Genomic DNA, 16363 nt, shown 5'->3' on the forward strand with positions numbered 1-16363 from the left:
GCTAATGATCAAAATCCAGAAAAGAGACGTTAAATTCTGCAACCACATAAAAGGAAACAATTCCCAAACCTTCCATAACAAAGCAATCACCTACAGATAAATAAACCTGGAGAAGAGCCCCCTAAGCAAGCTGGTCCTGGGGCTCTGTTCACAAACACACCCCACCGAGCCCCAGGACAACAACACAATTAGACCCAACCAAATCATGAGAAAACAAAAATATATTTACTTGACACATTGGAAAGAATTTACAAAGAAAACAGTGCAAACTAGAATGCTATTTGGCCCTAAACAGAGAGTACACAGTGGCAGAATACCTGACCACTGTGACTGACCCAAAATTAAGGAAAGCTTTGACTATGTACAGACTCAGTGAGCATAGCCTTGCTATTGAGAAAGGTCGCCGAAGGTAGACCTGGCTCTCAAGAAAAGACAAAATGAGGTGGAAACTGAGCTACACTTCCTAACCTCCTGCCAAATGTATGACCACATTAGAGACACATATTTCCCTCAGATTACGCAGACCCCCAAATAATTAGAAAACAAATCAAATTTTGATAAACTCCCATACCTATTGGGTGAAATACCACCGTGTGCCATCACAGCAGCAAGATGTGACCTGTTGCCACAAGAAAAGGGCAACCAGTGAAGAACAAACACAATTGTAAATACAACCCATATGTATGTTGATTTATTTTTCCCTTGTGTACTTTAACTGTTTGCACTTCATTACAACACTGTAGAAATATATATATAATTTGACATTCGAAATGTCTTTATTCTTTCAGAACTTTCGTCAGTGTAATGTTTCCAGTTGATTTTCATATGGTTTATTATCTATTTCACTTGCTTTGGCAATGTAAACACGTTTCCCATGCCAATAAAGCCCTTAAATTGAAAGAGAGGAGAGTGAGACAGAGAGAGAGAGAGAGAGAGAGAGAGAGCGTGTGGTGTTCGAGGGAAAGAGGAACTCGAACTGTTAAGAATTCAAAGTTGACGTCTGATTTTAGTTGACCGGATCTACTGTATGATTCAGGCTTTCATTCCCAGAGTTCATTACATCCATAAACATTTGTTTCCCTTCCCCCTGAGAATGACTCCATCTTTTCCTGAATCTTCAAAGCTTCCTATCCTACAGAGGCCTTATTAATTCCAGGGACAAGAACGCCTCCAGGTGTTTGAATAGGATATTCAAGCCATCACTCTGAGGCCACATGTGTTCAGCTGGTTTGTGTTACGGGTTCGGTGCTGTGAGGAAGGATACAAATCCTTCAAAAAAAGGATATTAACAGTACAGTCACACGCAGGCAGCCACACTACATATTTTATTCACTATGTACTGTGGAGTACAGTCGAGGCCAAAAGGCAACCAACCGTAGCCCTAACACAGCCCGTCTCGGACTCCAATCCCCTACTGCCCACGACAGACAGACAACAGAGGGGGGTCAGGCAGAGTTTGAGGTCACAATGACTTACTATGGCGGGATCTGTCCGCTGGAGGTAGGCTATACTGTCTGCGTACCAAATCGCACCCCATTCCCAATATAGTGCACTACTTTTGACCAGAGTCCTGCTGAAAAGTAGTGCACTATATAGGGAATTGTGCACCATTTGGGAAGGCCCACTACCTTGCCTTGTTTGATGAACGTCTGATTCTGCTCTATATAGCCCACCCTGCTCCGAGCCCTGGTCTGTCCCCGTGTATTAAAGCAGCTAAATCCTGGGAGCCTGTGGTTTTGTAGAGCAGCGCAGAGAGCAGACACCCTGGAGAGACTAACAATCTCTAGAGGGCATAGAGAGAGGTCCAACACAGGCACAAACCTCCCTTCCCAAATGCCACCCTGTCCCCTATAGAGTGTTCTCCTTCTGACCAGAGCGAGTTGTACCCTGCCCCGCTCCTCCTCCTCTCTCTCGCCATCTCATTACATCAGTACCCTAATAAAGGCAGAGGTAAAGCAATATTCATCATAAGACGTCTCTGTGACCTGGGGTCAAAAGTCAGTTTAGAGAAGGCCAGCAGACCGCCACTGACAGACCACTCTATAAGAGGACAGATGGGGATGTGTGTGCGCGTGCGTATACGTGTGTGTGTGCATACTTATGGAATATATATATATATATATAGATAGATAGTAATTCCTAAGTACTGTGCCCAGTACAGAGTCCGCGAGACTCATTCCCACTGTCAAGTCCCTAAGGGTTCCATAACATTACGTAATAGAACTAGACTGTTCCCCTCTGGGATCCATCTGGTGGCGATTATACAGAGGTAAGCAGGGCACATGGACATGGTGTGTGTGTTTAGACAAGGGCCCCTGTGTCCAGAATGTGTCACTCTCCCAAGGCTATTCGATCCCAGTTGAAACTATGACAGAGGATCAGTGTTAAAACTACTAGTAAGTTAGGTTCCATGGTAAGGATGAAAACCACTGAAGGTACACTTAGCATACATACTAATCACTGCACTGTCTCAGGCTTGTTAGAATTGCGTTTAATTTCTTTCCCAGACATCATGTGACAAGGGAGGAGTGACGCGGTACCGAATCCCGGTATTAAACGGGCCCCGGGGCTAAAAGATGAAAGGCCGTATTATCGATAAACTCAGACGTTATCGGGTCTGCTTTCGGTACATTTCCTATTTATTATTGCTACATAAAAGGTTATCTTGCACATTCTCACCAACCGATTCTAATTTCCAATAAGATGAAGACATTAGACTATGATGCTTTTTCGCTGTTCCCAATCCAGAAGACCGAGATCTCTCACACACGGGGCCTTGTGTCTCTCACACACGGGGCCTTGTGTCTCTCTCACACGGGGCCTTGTGTCTCTCTCACACGGGGCCTTGTGTCTCTCTCACACGGGGCCTTGTGTCTCTCTCACACGGGGCCTTGTGTCTCTCTCACACGGGGCCTTGTGTCTCTCTCACACGGGGCCTTGTGTCTCTCTCACACGGGGCCTTGTGTCTCTCTCACACGGGGCCTTGTGTCTTTGTGTCTCTCTCACACGGGGCCTTGTGTGTCTCTCACACGGGGCCTTGTGTCTCTCTCACACGGGGCCTTGTGTGTCCTTTGTGTGTCTCTCACACGGGGCCTTGTGTGTCTCTCACACGGGGCCTTGTGTCTCACACGGGGCCTTCTCACACGGGGCCTTGTGTCTCTCTCACACGGGGCCTTGTGTGTCTCTCACACACGGGGCCTTGTGTGTCTCTCACACGGGGCCTTGTGTGTCCTCTCACTCACACGGGGCCTTGTGTGTCACTCACACGGGGCCTTGTGTGTCACTCACACGGGCCTTGTGTGTCTCTCACACGGGGCCTTGTGTGTCTCTCACACGGGGCCTTGTGTCTCTCACACCTTGTGTCTCTCACACGGAGCCTGTGTCTCTCACACGGGGCCTGTGTCTCTCACACGGGGCCTTGTGTCTCTCACACGGGGCCTTGTGTCTCTCACACGGGGCCTTGTGTCTCTCACACGGAGCCTGTGTCTCTCACACGGAGCCTGTGTCTCTCACACGGAGCCTGTGTCTCTCACACGGAGCCTGTGTCTCTCATACGCTACAGTACACGCTCGTAATTAGTGACGATGGCGGAGAGAGCTAAGCGTTCAAAAGTGTGTCGATGCTGACAATGCTCGTTGCCACAAATGCAACAAGACTTTTGCTTTTAAGGGCGGAAATACGAGCAATCTGTCCAAACATCTATGGAAAGTGCATCATGTACAGGCAGAGAAATGCACAGTTTGACTGCCCAGCTCATAGTCAATCTGTCGTTGTCTGATCTACATTAGGTATGTATGCTAGCAGCATAGAACCCACACACGGAGATAACTAGATTATGAGAACATGGGTTCCTGATCAAAAGGAACCATTAGCCAGCTGATTGTTTAGCTATGGGTGCGTTCAGAAATTCATTCACCTTGTTGAAAGATTATGCAACATTGTTGTTAAAGTTGCAGCTACAATGAACCAACCCACTCCTCCCTCCAATACCGCTGGTACAGCCCAAAGACCCTTCACGCTGGCAGCGAGTGGGAGGATGACTGAGGGGGTGAATGAGTGCCACCTAGCCGTGACCAAGTTCATAGTGAAAGGCCTACACCCCTTTGCAACAGTGGAGTCCAAGGGCTTTAGGTAACAGTCTGTCAGTATATATTGAGTTGTATTCATGTTTAGGATATAGTAGTATAAAAGAGTTGTAAATTAGTCCCATCACGCTACAATACACAACACAATAATTCAATAACGATAATCCAACACATGAAAACTTTTTTTATTTTACTGTAGGGAGATGAGCAAGGCACTCAACCCCAAATATACCCCTCCCCCCAGGAGTTACCTCAGTGACACACTCATTCCTACCTGGTGTGGTGTAGAAAAGGCCAATGTGATCACTGAGCTGAAGGACGTGCACCAGGGTAGTGTAAAACAGAAGGTCCTCCACACCAGGACAGTGTACAAATCGCAAACTGGCAAAGTAGTGGCAGAGGAGATCTCAGACATTCTGGAAGAGTTTGAGACAGAGCCGAGCAAGATTGTAGCTGTGACTGTTGATAATGCTGGCAATATAGATGTTGCCATCAAGAGGCTACACATCCTAAAAATAGGATGCTTTACACACACATTGAAACTGGCAGCGCAGAAAATACACCAAATGACTTCCATTGATAAATGTCCAGCCTGAATCAGAGCAGTGGTCGTGTGGTTCAAGAGATCCTCGATGTCCAAAACAGTCTTGAAGGAAAAGCAGCAGCTCCTTGGTAAGAAGCCAGTTCAATCTATTAAAGTATTAATTTGAAATTGCCACAATTTAATTCAATATTCAAGTGTGCGGTAATTAAATGTATGTTGTTTTTTGTTGCCGTTTCAGGCCTTCCACAACAACACTCACTCATCCTTGATGTCAAGACCAGATGGAACTCTATCTAATGATGGAGAGATTCATGGAGCAGAAGGCAGCGATCAAAGCAGCAGCCTTGGACCCACGACTGCAAAAAGCAAGGACCAAGGACAACCTGGACCGACTGAAGGACGAGGACTTCCATAAGGCCGAGGAGTTTGTCCAGCTCATCAGAATCCTCTATACATCCACAGTGTGTGTGTCATGTGAAAAGAACGCCACCTGTGGCCAGATCATACCCATCCTCCACAAACTGGAAGAGCACTTCACTGTGAAGCATGAAGATACAACGTTTGTGGCAACCATCAAAGAGAAGGTGTGGTAGAACCTCTCCGAGCGCTATCAGGATGAGGACATTCAAGCCTTCCTGCATGAGGCCACATCAATGGACCCCAGATTTAAAGGGAGGCCGGTGAGTGACGCCACCTGGGACAGACTGAGGAAGGCAACTGTTGTGGCCAATGTGACAGGAGCAACACCAGGGCTGTCAGAGGAGCCGGAGCAGACAGACACAGAGCACCAGCAACAGGTGGAAGGAGAAGGAGAGGAAATGGAGGAGACAGTACCTCCATTGTACAAAACAAGGAGTGCCTTGGAGGAGGACAGGGAGTTGAGGGTGACGATCCAATGGGACACCTCGTCCCTCACCCTCAGCGAGCGTGTTCACCTAGAGGTGGAGCTCTACAAAGGCCTGCCTCCCATCCCCATGGCTGAAGATCCTGTGATGTAGTGGTGGGAGAAGAGAGCTACTCTGCCCCTCCTCAAAACATTGCAACAAGCTACCTCTGTGCTCAAGCCTCCTCCACCCCTAGAGAGGGTATTTTCGACTGCAGGGAACACAATAAGCTAGGAGAGGTCCCGACTTCTGCCAGAGAAGGCAAATATGTTGATCTTGCTCCAGAAGAACTGTTAGTCCTTTTGCAGCCTACCTGCAGCCTACCTGCATGCCCCACCCGTGTTGCTGTATACAAGAGGTCAACCAATTATGATTTTTCAACGCCGTTACCGATTATTGGAGGACCAAAAAAAAGCCGATACCGATTAATCCGCTGTTTTTTATATATATATTTGTAATAATGACAATTACAACAATACTGAATGAACACTTATTAACTTATTATTAGTAGATTTGGATAGAAAACACTCTGAAGTTTCTAAAACTGTTTGAATGATGTCTGTGTATAACAGAACTCATATGTCAGGCAAAAAACCTGAGAAAACTTCCAACCAGGAAGTGGGAAATCTGAGGTTTGTAGTTTTGAAGTCATTGCCGATCGAATAAACATTGTCTATGGGGTCCTATTGCACTTCCTAAGGCTTCCACAAGATGTCAACAGTCTTTAGAACCCTGTTTGAAGCTTCAACTGTGAAGGAGGGGGGAATGAGAGCTGATTGAGACAGGGGTCTGCCAGAGTGGCATGAGCTGATCATGCGCGCTCACGTGAGAGTGACCTGCGTTCCATTGCAATTCTAAAGACAAAGAAATTTTCTGGTTGGAACATTAATGAAGATTTAGGTTAAACATCCTAAAGATTGATTCTATACATCGTTTGACAAGTTACCAAACGCGCAAACAAAAAGGAGGTATTTGGACATAAAAATGACGGACTTTATCGAACAAAACAAACATTTATTGTGGAACTGGGATTCCTGCGAGTGCATTCTGATGAAGATCAAAGGTAAGTGACTATTTATAATGCTATTTCTGACTTCTGTTGACTCCACAACATGGCGGGAATCTGTTTGGCTTGTTTTGTTGTCTGAGCGCTGCGCTCAGATTATTGCATAGTGTGCTTTTTCCGTAAAGTTAAAAAAAAATCTGACACAGCGGTTGCATTAAGGAGAAGTGGATCTAAAATTCCATGCATGCCTCCCGGGTGGCGCAGTGGCAAAGGGCGTACTGCAGCGCCAGCTGTGCCACCAGAGACTCTGGGTTTGGCCGGTAGGGATATCCCTTATTTTCACTTATCTTATTTTTATCACTTATTTTAACTTAATATAAAACATCAATAAAATCAATTTAGTCTCAAATAAATAATGAAACATGTTCAATTTGGTTTAAACAACGCAAAAACAAAGTGTTGGAGAAGAGAGTAAAAGTGCAATATGTGCCATGTAAAAAAGCTAACGTTTCAGTTCCTTGCTCAGAACATGAGAACATATGAAAGCTGGTGGTTCCTTTTAACATGAGTCTTCAATATTCCCAGGTAAGAAGTTTTAGGTTGTAGTTATTATTGGACTATTTCTCTCTATAACATTTGTATTGCATATACAAAATGCTGTTTCAATGAATGCTTACGAGCCTGCTGCTGCCTACCACCGCTCTATCATAGACTTAATTATAATTAATATGGTCAAATCCGTAAACGATCATTTCGAAAACAAAACGTTTATTCTTTCAGTGAAATACGGAACCGTTCTGTATTTTATCGAACGGGTGGCATCCATAATTCTAAATATTGCTGTTACATTGCACAACCTTCAATGTTACGTCATAATTATGTAAAATTCTGGCAAATTAATTACGGCCTTTGTTTGGAAGAAATGGTCTATAAATGAAGAAATGGTCTACTGCTGCATATACCATGACTCTGTTTGCACAGAACGCAAGAAAAGAGACAATTTCACTAGTTACAAGAAAATCATGTTAGCAGGCAATATTAACTAAATATGCAGGTTTAAAAATATATACTTGTTTATTGATTTCAAGAAAGGCATTGATGTTTATGGTTAGGTACACATTGGTGCAACGACAGTGCTGTTTTAGTGAATGCGCTTGTTAAATAGGCTGTGATTCAATGATAAATTAACACTGCATCGATTATATGCAATATAGGAAAAGCTAGGTAAACTAGTAATATCATCAACCATGTGTAGTTAACTAGTGATTATGTGAAGATTGATTGTTTTTATGAGATAAGTTTAATGCTAGCTAGCACCTTACCTTGGCTCCTTGCTGCACTCGCATAACAGGTAGTTAGCCTGCCACGCAGTCTCCTCGTGGAATGCAATGTAAACGGCCATAATATTGTTCATTTCATTGGTTTCTTTTGCTGTAAATCATTCTTTATTTTATTTATTTTACATGTCAGAAAATAAAGCAATGTTAATACTGTTCTTAATTTGTTTTGTTTTTCCCCCCGTAAAGAAATAACAAAAATAACCAATAAGAATACCGTGAAAGAACTGGATCGATAAGCAGTATCGGTAAGAGTAGTAATACCGTTAAATTCTTGACGTTACCCATCCCTAGTGGGGAGTGACGCCCCCCCACACGACCAGGTGCGCGTGTGTGTGTGTGGGAGGGGGGGTGAAGGGTGGGTGAAGCTCCCCTTACGCCGTACTAATTGCTACCTGTGTTGGCAAGCACAGACTTGGCCCAGTCACAAAATAATTACTCATCCACACACACAGGCATATACACTCAACAGGGTTGGTCTTCCCTGAGAATGACTAGGTACCCAATTGCTAATGTGTGCTGATTGCTCTGAGAGACTGTATAAGTGTGTCGGTCTTCCTGTGTATTTGACAGGATCGATATGTCAAAGTTCATTGTTTGCGTACACAGAATTGCAGGTGCAGTGAAATGCTGGTGCTTCTAGCTCCAACAGAGCAGTAATAATACCTAGCAATACAAAACTATACGCACATAATCCATTTGTAGGGAATAGGGTGCCAATTGGGACGCATCCAACATGTATGGACCCAACCAGGCCAATAACATCGTCATAACTAGCTGAGTAACTGTCTGCAGCCTACAAATGTAACGGATATATTGAGGTGGTGAAAACAACCCACCACGGTCAGTAGTAGACTGCGAGGTACTGTTCGTATTGGGTCTAGACCATTTCATGAGTTTTGTTTGATTTGTGGCATGAGAGGGGAGAGATGAGTTGTCTGTAGTCTTTTACTATAAGACATGGTCAGCAACACACACACAGCCAAACACTCAACCACATCAATCCGATCCAATCCACCCATTAAATCATGTCGACTTGACAGATGATTTGTAAATGATGTAGACACACATAGAACCCTTGTGGAAGTGTTCATCTGTTCTCAAGACCGATGTCAAAGTGGTTTGAAGTCTGGTGGGTGTCAGGGAGATGGAATGTCTGACCGGGGTGCAACCCCACACTCCCACTGCTGTAACCACGAGTCCACCGAGAGCGAGCCGAGCCAGAACACTGCCAGCGCCTCCGTATTGTCCTTGACCCGATGAGCCCTCAATCACCTACCCATGCACACACGTGCATGCAGACACAAGGTGCATATTTCAGAGCGACAGAGAGACAAAGTCTGACTAGCCCGGGAATGTAGGATCATGTTCAAATGTAGAACAATTGTGACTAGAAATAGAAGGAGCAGTTTGAGCGTAATGACACCTATCCATTTCACTTAATGGAAACAATAGACAGATGTGGGAAAAGCAAGGTTTCTCTGAATAAGACCTACATTGAATTATCGGGACAGAATGGAATAGTAATTGGGGACGGCGCTATAGTCATTTAAATGTATAAAGACGACATGAACCACTTCCGGGAATAAAGGCCAGACATGGCTGGCTGTATACTACATATTTCATTCGTCAAAAGGGAAACGACACGTAAGCTTGTAGGAAATTGAAACTAAAACTACAGTCCACATCTTTCATCGGACACATGAAACCCGGATAAAGCTTGTTCTCACATTAACTACGAGCCTACATCTGATGGTTGTGTTAACCTTCGAGATCTGTGAGACCTGTTCATATCCCAGGGGAAGAGCTGCTGACAACATTCCCTCTCAATAAAAGTCGGTGAGCACATGGTGATGAAGGCGTGGAGAAGAAAAAGGTACAAGGCGCTCTGCATACAGGTAACTGCCAAAATAAAGGTAACACCAACTTAAAGTGCCAAAATAGGGGGTTGGGCCGCCACGACCCAGAACAGCTTCAATGCACCGTGGCAAATATTCTACTAGTTTCTGGAACTTCCATCATTTGGTGTTCTGTTGACGGTGGTGGACAACACTGTTCCGGCGACGCCCCAGAATCTCCTTTTAGTGTTGAATTGGGTTGAGATCTGGTGACTGAGACGTCGATTGGCATTTGATTTACATTGTTTTCATGCTCATTTGTCACGTCATTTTGGCCTATCCAGCATTTTAATTCATGGTATGTTAATTGCTTAATTAAACACAGGAACTGCGCCTGTGTGGATGCACCTGCTTTCAATATACTTTGTATTCCTCGTTTACTTAAGTGTTCCCATTATTTTGGCAGTTACCTGTACCTCCAATAACAATAGGCCTACTTCCAACAGAGCTATTCAATGTGTGTTGCTGTTGAGCTACTGGTTAATCCAATAGAATACCATCCAATTAAGCACCTCGGTATAGTCTGAAGAATTAGGATCATTGGGTAGTCTGAAAATTAGGATCATTTGGTAGTTTGAAGAGTTATGAGCACTTATACTAGAAAGCCACCAACTAACTTCCAAAGCCTGGTGGGAGAACAGTTAATGAGAATCATTCATCACACAGTATCACCCTTAATCACATTGAAGCTATATTTATTCTGTTTTCCTCGATTAACGGCTTCTCAAGCCAATCAACACTTTAACCAGATATCCTGGGCATATTTTACAATGTGGGTGTTCAATTAACTGTGAACGACTTGTGTCGCGGCGGAGAAAGAAAAGCTTAAAAGACGCGAGTGTGTTTGAACAGCTCAGTGACGACGTCTACGACGGAATAGCGTCCCGGCGCGCACGACGCTGCACCACAGAGATAAGTTTGTCAAGAATAAAGTCTCCCTCCCCACTCGTAAATCAAATAGAGCCAGTAAAACCCACTCAGCCTGGCTGATACTAATGTCCGCTTGGCAGACACAGGAAGACGGAAATGGCAATAAATACCTTCAGTTGCAGAAGGTTTACATGGCGACTAACGCAGCGGGGCGAAATGTATTGTTTCCCCATGCCCTAGTCCCAAATGGAACCCTTTTCACTCTATACTGCACCACGGGCTCTGGTCAAACGTAGTGCACTGCATAGGGAATAGGACATGGAGACGGTTTGTTACTCCTTCTCCCAGCATGCATGGGCTGAGTTGTTTAAAGACACAGTACACTAATCATTCTATTTCCATGTAGCTTCATTTCCTGCACAAGGAGACACTGGGCCTTAGTTGCAGCCATTTCAGAGAACGTGCCAGTATAATACGCCAGTTCTTTGTAGGGGATGCGACCTCTACCCTGGAAGGTAGGTAAGGTTGGTGTTATTCCGGCAGTGATGTAAACAGGCACTTGTTTGTCTAACCTTTCTGACCGGACAGCGGAAATCTGAATGCCATGTGTGCTAAATCACTTTTCCCCTAGCTCCTTAAAACAAAAAGCCTGGGACAGCTTTCCAGAAAGAAGCTAGACATCCTGAGCTCCCTCCTCTCAAAAACCTCATTCCAAGAGATATTTTGCAAAACCAACGGTAATAAATGATGTTTTAAACAATGCCAGTCTTTCTCCATAGCATCTGTCTGGCCAGTGAACAACACACACTTGGCCAAAGTCATAACATCTTAAATTGAGTTAAGATGCCTTCTGACTGTTATTTCCTGGCCCGGCCGGGCCGAGTAGAGGGAAGTTGCATCGTTCCTCACGATACAGCTGGCTGAGCTCAATTGTATCAACATTGAGCAATTCTATTGTTTCACAATGTGACCAACCCAACGCTCGTGTAGAGCGCAGCAAAGGAAACAAGGGCTCCCTTGCTTTTCGCAATAAAATTGCACAATTAAAAGCGAGCAGCAAGAAAAAAAAAGGTCTGAAGCAGAAATGTGTTTCATCAGACAGCGTCTGGAGGAGTCCCGGGTGTCCAATACCTCCCCTTCCTGTGATGCCAGCTAAGCATTTCCCCCAGTAAAGAAAGGCTTCATCCTAAATGGCACCCTACAAAGCACACTACTTTTGATCAGGTCCCAATAGAGCTCTGGTCAAAAGTAGTGCACTACATAGGGAACAGTGTGTGATTTGGGAGTCCCTCTGCTCGCCTTTCAACGGCTCGGCGTTTCTCATCTCATCCAGTAATGGGGCCCCTGATGAGACCTAGACCTACACTAGTACCCACTTAATGAAGAATCATCATCTAGCTTTATGGCTTATAGAGTGCCAACACCATAAGCCAACTGAGCTACAACTAAATAGCTCTGTCCAATAAGGTTCTGGGCCAGGTGTAGATCACCATGTAGGTTGCCATTTGGGGCGCAGCATATTATATGTGAGCTGACAGCAGCCAATGGTCATTGGTCAAGGAGGATGAATAAGGCCTCGTCCTGGACCACGATGCATCTGGAAGAGCTCAACGATGTATTATTGATGAGTGCTGACACTGATGTGCCCTAACCCTTAACAACCCTGTCAACAGGTCACATAGTTAAAAATGGGGGGGGCTGAGACTGACAATCCATGGGGACCTTCAGGGTCCTAAGGGGAACTGGACCTATCTTTAATTGGAGTTCGAGGGAACATTTGAGTGGGCGGAGTGACAGTTTGGTTATGAGAAATTATAGTTCTGCTGACGTCTCCAGAAATAGAACACCGTCCGACTCCAGTTTGATAAGCAATTACTTATCCCCTTGGTTCCATTACATTGGGCGGGATTTGGATTAGAAAACATTATAATTCAAATACATGGAGATCTCAGAGGAGATTAACGCTCATTAAAGGTCTTGACAAACCATGATAAATGAATTAGGTTATCAGGTGGTTCAAGAGAGGACCTACTCCACATAGTCATCTGATATGTTAATTTTTTATAAAATCACATAGCTATTCCCAGAAAAACGAAAATATTTTCTCAGCAAAAGGTCATCTTCTTTCTCTCTTTCTCACGGTCTGTCTCTCTCTCTCTCTGCCAAAGGTTCTCTTCCTTCTCCATTTTGTTCTCTCTGACAGACCACTATTAGCATTAAAAGCCCTCAACATACTTAGTCACATCGCTCTTCCTTTCACCACCGTAACCCCCCAGAGCGCAGCCACAAAACCGAATTAAACTCCAATAAGCAGAGCACAAATGAAACTGTCAAATTCATGTCTTTGGGAGTTTGGCACAAATCAATAATATGGACAGGCAGTCTATGTCCCAAACGGCAACCTATTCCCTATATAGTGCACCATCCTGCCCTGGTCTAAAGTAGTGCACCATGTTGGGAATAGGGTGCCATTTGGGACGAAGACAAAGTCTTTGAGACCTGAAGACTCCCCGGCGACACTGACACACATGGTGGGAGCATAACACAAGATGGTTTTCACAGGACTCATCAGTTAAAGTCAGTGTGTGCTATTTTGGCATTGGGGAAGGGGTATGATGACGTGACACTGACTATGGATCACAGTTCCTACTCTGCTCTTTTACAAAAACTAGAAGCCTACTTCTCTGCTGACAATAGCTCATCTTTAGCATCTCTGCTGACATTAGCTCATCTTTAGCATCTCTGCTCACATTAGCGCATCTCTGCTGACATTAGCTCATCTTCAGCATCTCTGCTGACATTAGCTCATCTTCAGCATCTCTGCTGACATTAGCTCATCTTCAGCATCTCTGCTGACATTAGCTCATCTTCAGCATCTCTGCTGACATTAGCTCATCTTCAGCAACTCTGCTGACATTAGCTCATCTTCAGCATCTCTGCTGACATTAGCTCATCTTCAGCATCTCTGCTCACATTAGCTCATCTCTAGCATTAGAACGAGTTCTAATACTATATACTCCACTCTAATTTACAGTATCATAAACCCATATCAAGTTAGTCAACAAGGTGGTTAGTTCCCATTGTGTTCCTAGATGCATATCACAACCTTGTCAAAGTCAGACACCCTGTCAGAAAATCAATTTGTTTAAAATCCAGTTACATTTGCTGGTGTAGTTTCAAGATGTACAGAATTTTGAAGAAGGCCAGTGCAGTACCCTCAGTTACCCACAAGGAACAAGTTACACCTCGTCAAGCACAATGCGGTTCATCGAGTGAGCGATGCAGTCAAGAGGACCCAATGCAGAAAAGACTGACTGGCAGTTTGAAAGTAGGTCTAAAACCTTGGCCTTGCCTGACGAGGAATGGAAATGGACTTACCTGCATGGTCACATCAGATCCTAAACCTTCAAACACATGTTCTACAGTGCACTGAGTACTGAGAGATGACAGCCAGAGCAAAACAGAAAGACCAAAAGAGAGCTGAGGACACTTCAGTCCAACAGATAAACCACCACAAACATTCACCCAGAGACAGCACACTGTGCCATCTGTTGATGGCAAACTGCCACAATGAGTTTGGCCTTCAGTATGTATCATTCAATGATTGAGGTCATGTCACTGAACACTTAGCTTTGGATGCCTCATGGGCAAAAGTGTTTAAAGCAAGATGTTGCTAATAATATTAATACTATACTGCCCAAAAATGTAATTGCAACATGCAACAATTTCAAAGATTTCTGAGTGACAGTTTATAAGGAAATCAGTCAATTGAAATAAATTCATTTGGCCTGAATCTGTGGATTTAACATGACTGGGAAAACTGACACACATTGGTTGGTCCAGCCAGTATCTGGTGTGACCATTTGCCTCATGCAGGGCAACCAATCTCCTTCGCATAGAGTTGATCAGGCTGTTGATTGTTGCCTGTGGAATGTTGTCCCAGTCCTCGTCAATGGTTGTGCGAGGTTGTTGGATATTGGCGGGAACTGGAACACGCCGTCATACACGTCGACCCAGAGCATCCCAAACATGCTCAATGGGTGACATGGTAAGTATGCAGGCCATTGAAGAACTTCAGCTTCGAGGAATTGTGTAAAGATCCTTGCAACATGGGGCCGTGCATTACCATGTGGAGGAATGGCATAACAATGGGCCTCAGGATCTCGTCATGGTATCTCTGAGCATTTAAATTGCCATCGACAAAATGCAATTGTGGTCTTTGTTTGTAGCTTATGCCTGCCCAAACCATAACCCCACCATGGGGCACTCTGTTCACAACGTTGACATCAGCAAACAGCACGCCCACACAATGCCATACACATGGTTTGCGGTAGTGAGGCCAGTTGGATGTACTACCACATTCTCTAAAACAACATTGCTGGCAGCTTATGGTCGAGAAATGAACACATTAAAAGTTGCCTTTTATTGCCCCCAGCACAAGGTGCACCTTCGTAATGATCATTCTGTTTAATCAGCTTCTTGTACACTTTTTGTGCGTATGAAACATTTCTGGGATCTTTTACTTCAGCTCATGAAACATGGGACCAACACTTTACTTATTGCGCTCATATTTTTGTTCAGTGTACATGTATACACTGACTACTAATCAATGTCAATACTTAGCATCCAAATGGAATGGAATCCTGTTGGAATAGGGGAATGAATTCCTCCCTGACTAAATCATGTTCTCGCAAAGGACAGACACTTTCTCTGATCCCTCACAAGACCACAGAGTACGAGACTACTACTGTGGCACCATGGTGGAAGTGGAAAAGCTATACATCCTAAACATGAGACTATTACCAAATGAAAGAGCCGGGAGAGTAGAACAGGCATTCAGGCTTTCCCCGTGGAGACATTTTTATTAAGAGGAAATGGACACCTTATCCCGTATCTGGGGAGAATGAGAGGTGCACAAGGCTGGCCTTGTACTGCATGGAATAAGCACTTTTGCTTGCAGCATAAGACAGCAGAAAATCCACACGATACAATACACATTGTCCCAAAGAATAGAACAAGCCGTGAAAAAGCTTATCTAAGAAAAGGAACAAACTAGCTCATTTGTGGTGACAAAGAATGTCTGTGTCAACACTGTGTCCCATATCACAGTAGCCTACATTCACAAGATCCCCTGTTTACTTGCTTTACACTGCATAGATATTGTAAAATAACACCACAAAATGCTTACACAAGTCATATTTCACTCTAACAACTATTTAGACGTTCATCCGTATGAGCAAGGATTGTAAAAGCACAGTTAACAGGCCGTCGACTGAGCAAGTCATCAGAATTCACAGGGCCAACAGTATTTGACCATTTTTATACTGGGCTTCAGTACATTTTTTTCACTGTCTGGCTCAAAAGACACAGTCATAATAAATGTGTGTGTGTGTGTATTTATTTACCTTTATTTAACTAGGCAAGTCAGTTAAGAACAACTTCTTATTTTCAATGACGGCCTAGGAACAGTGCCTTGTTCAGGGGCAGAACGACAGATTTATACCTTGTCAGCTCGGGGCTTTGAACTTGCAACCTTCCGGTTACTAGTCCAACTCTCTAACCACTAGGCTACCCTGCCGCCCATGTATGATGTCGCTATACACATAAATAACTCCCAGACAGACTGGTCTCTCCCGACCGGACACTAACAGATCTACGTCACACCATAGGCTTTGGTCAAAAGTAGTGCACTATGTAGGGAATAGAGTGACATTTGGGACGCATGCAGGAAAATTATCT

The 16363-nt window shown here is 44.3% G+C and overlaps 1 protein-coding gene across 7 annotated transcripts in view; it reads right to left on the bottom strand.

Annotated features, from left to right (window-relative positions):
* LOC112260417 (partitioning defective 3 homolog) overlaps positions 1-16363 on the bottom strand; it is a 251869-nt gene that overhangs the window by 153125 nt on the left and 82381 nt on the right. The window contains exon 1 of one of the 7 annotated variants that reach the window (XM_024435499.2): positions 10795-10918. The exons of the other annotated variants lie outside the window; for them this stretch is intronic. Coding sequence (XP_024291267.1) covers positions 10795-10857 — 63 coding nt within the window. The 5' untranslated portion in view covers positions 10858-10918. Of the gene's footprint in view, positions 1-10794; positions 10919-16363 lie in introns of those variants that run through there. 7 annotated transcript variants of the gene reach the window in all.

This window comes from Oncorhynchus tshawytscha, linkage group LG10, assembly GCF_018296145.1.
Source record: "Oncorhynchus tshawytscha isolate Ot180627B linkage group LG10, Otsh_v2.0, whole genome shotgun sequence".
Lineage (NCBI taxonomy): Eukaryota > Metazoa > Chordata > Actinopteri > Salmoniformes > Salmonidae > Oncorhynchus > Oncorhynchus tshawytscha.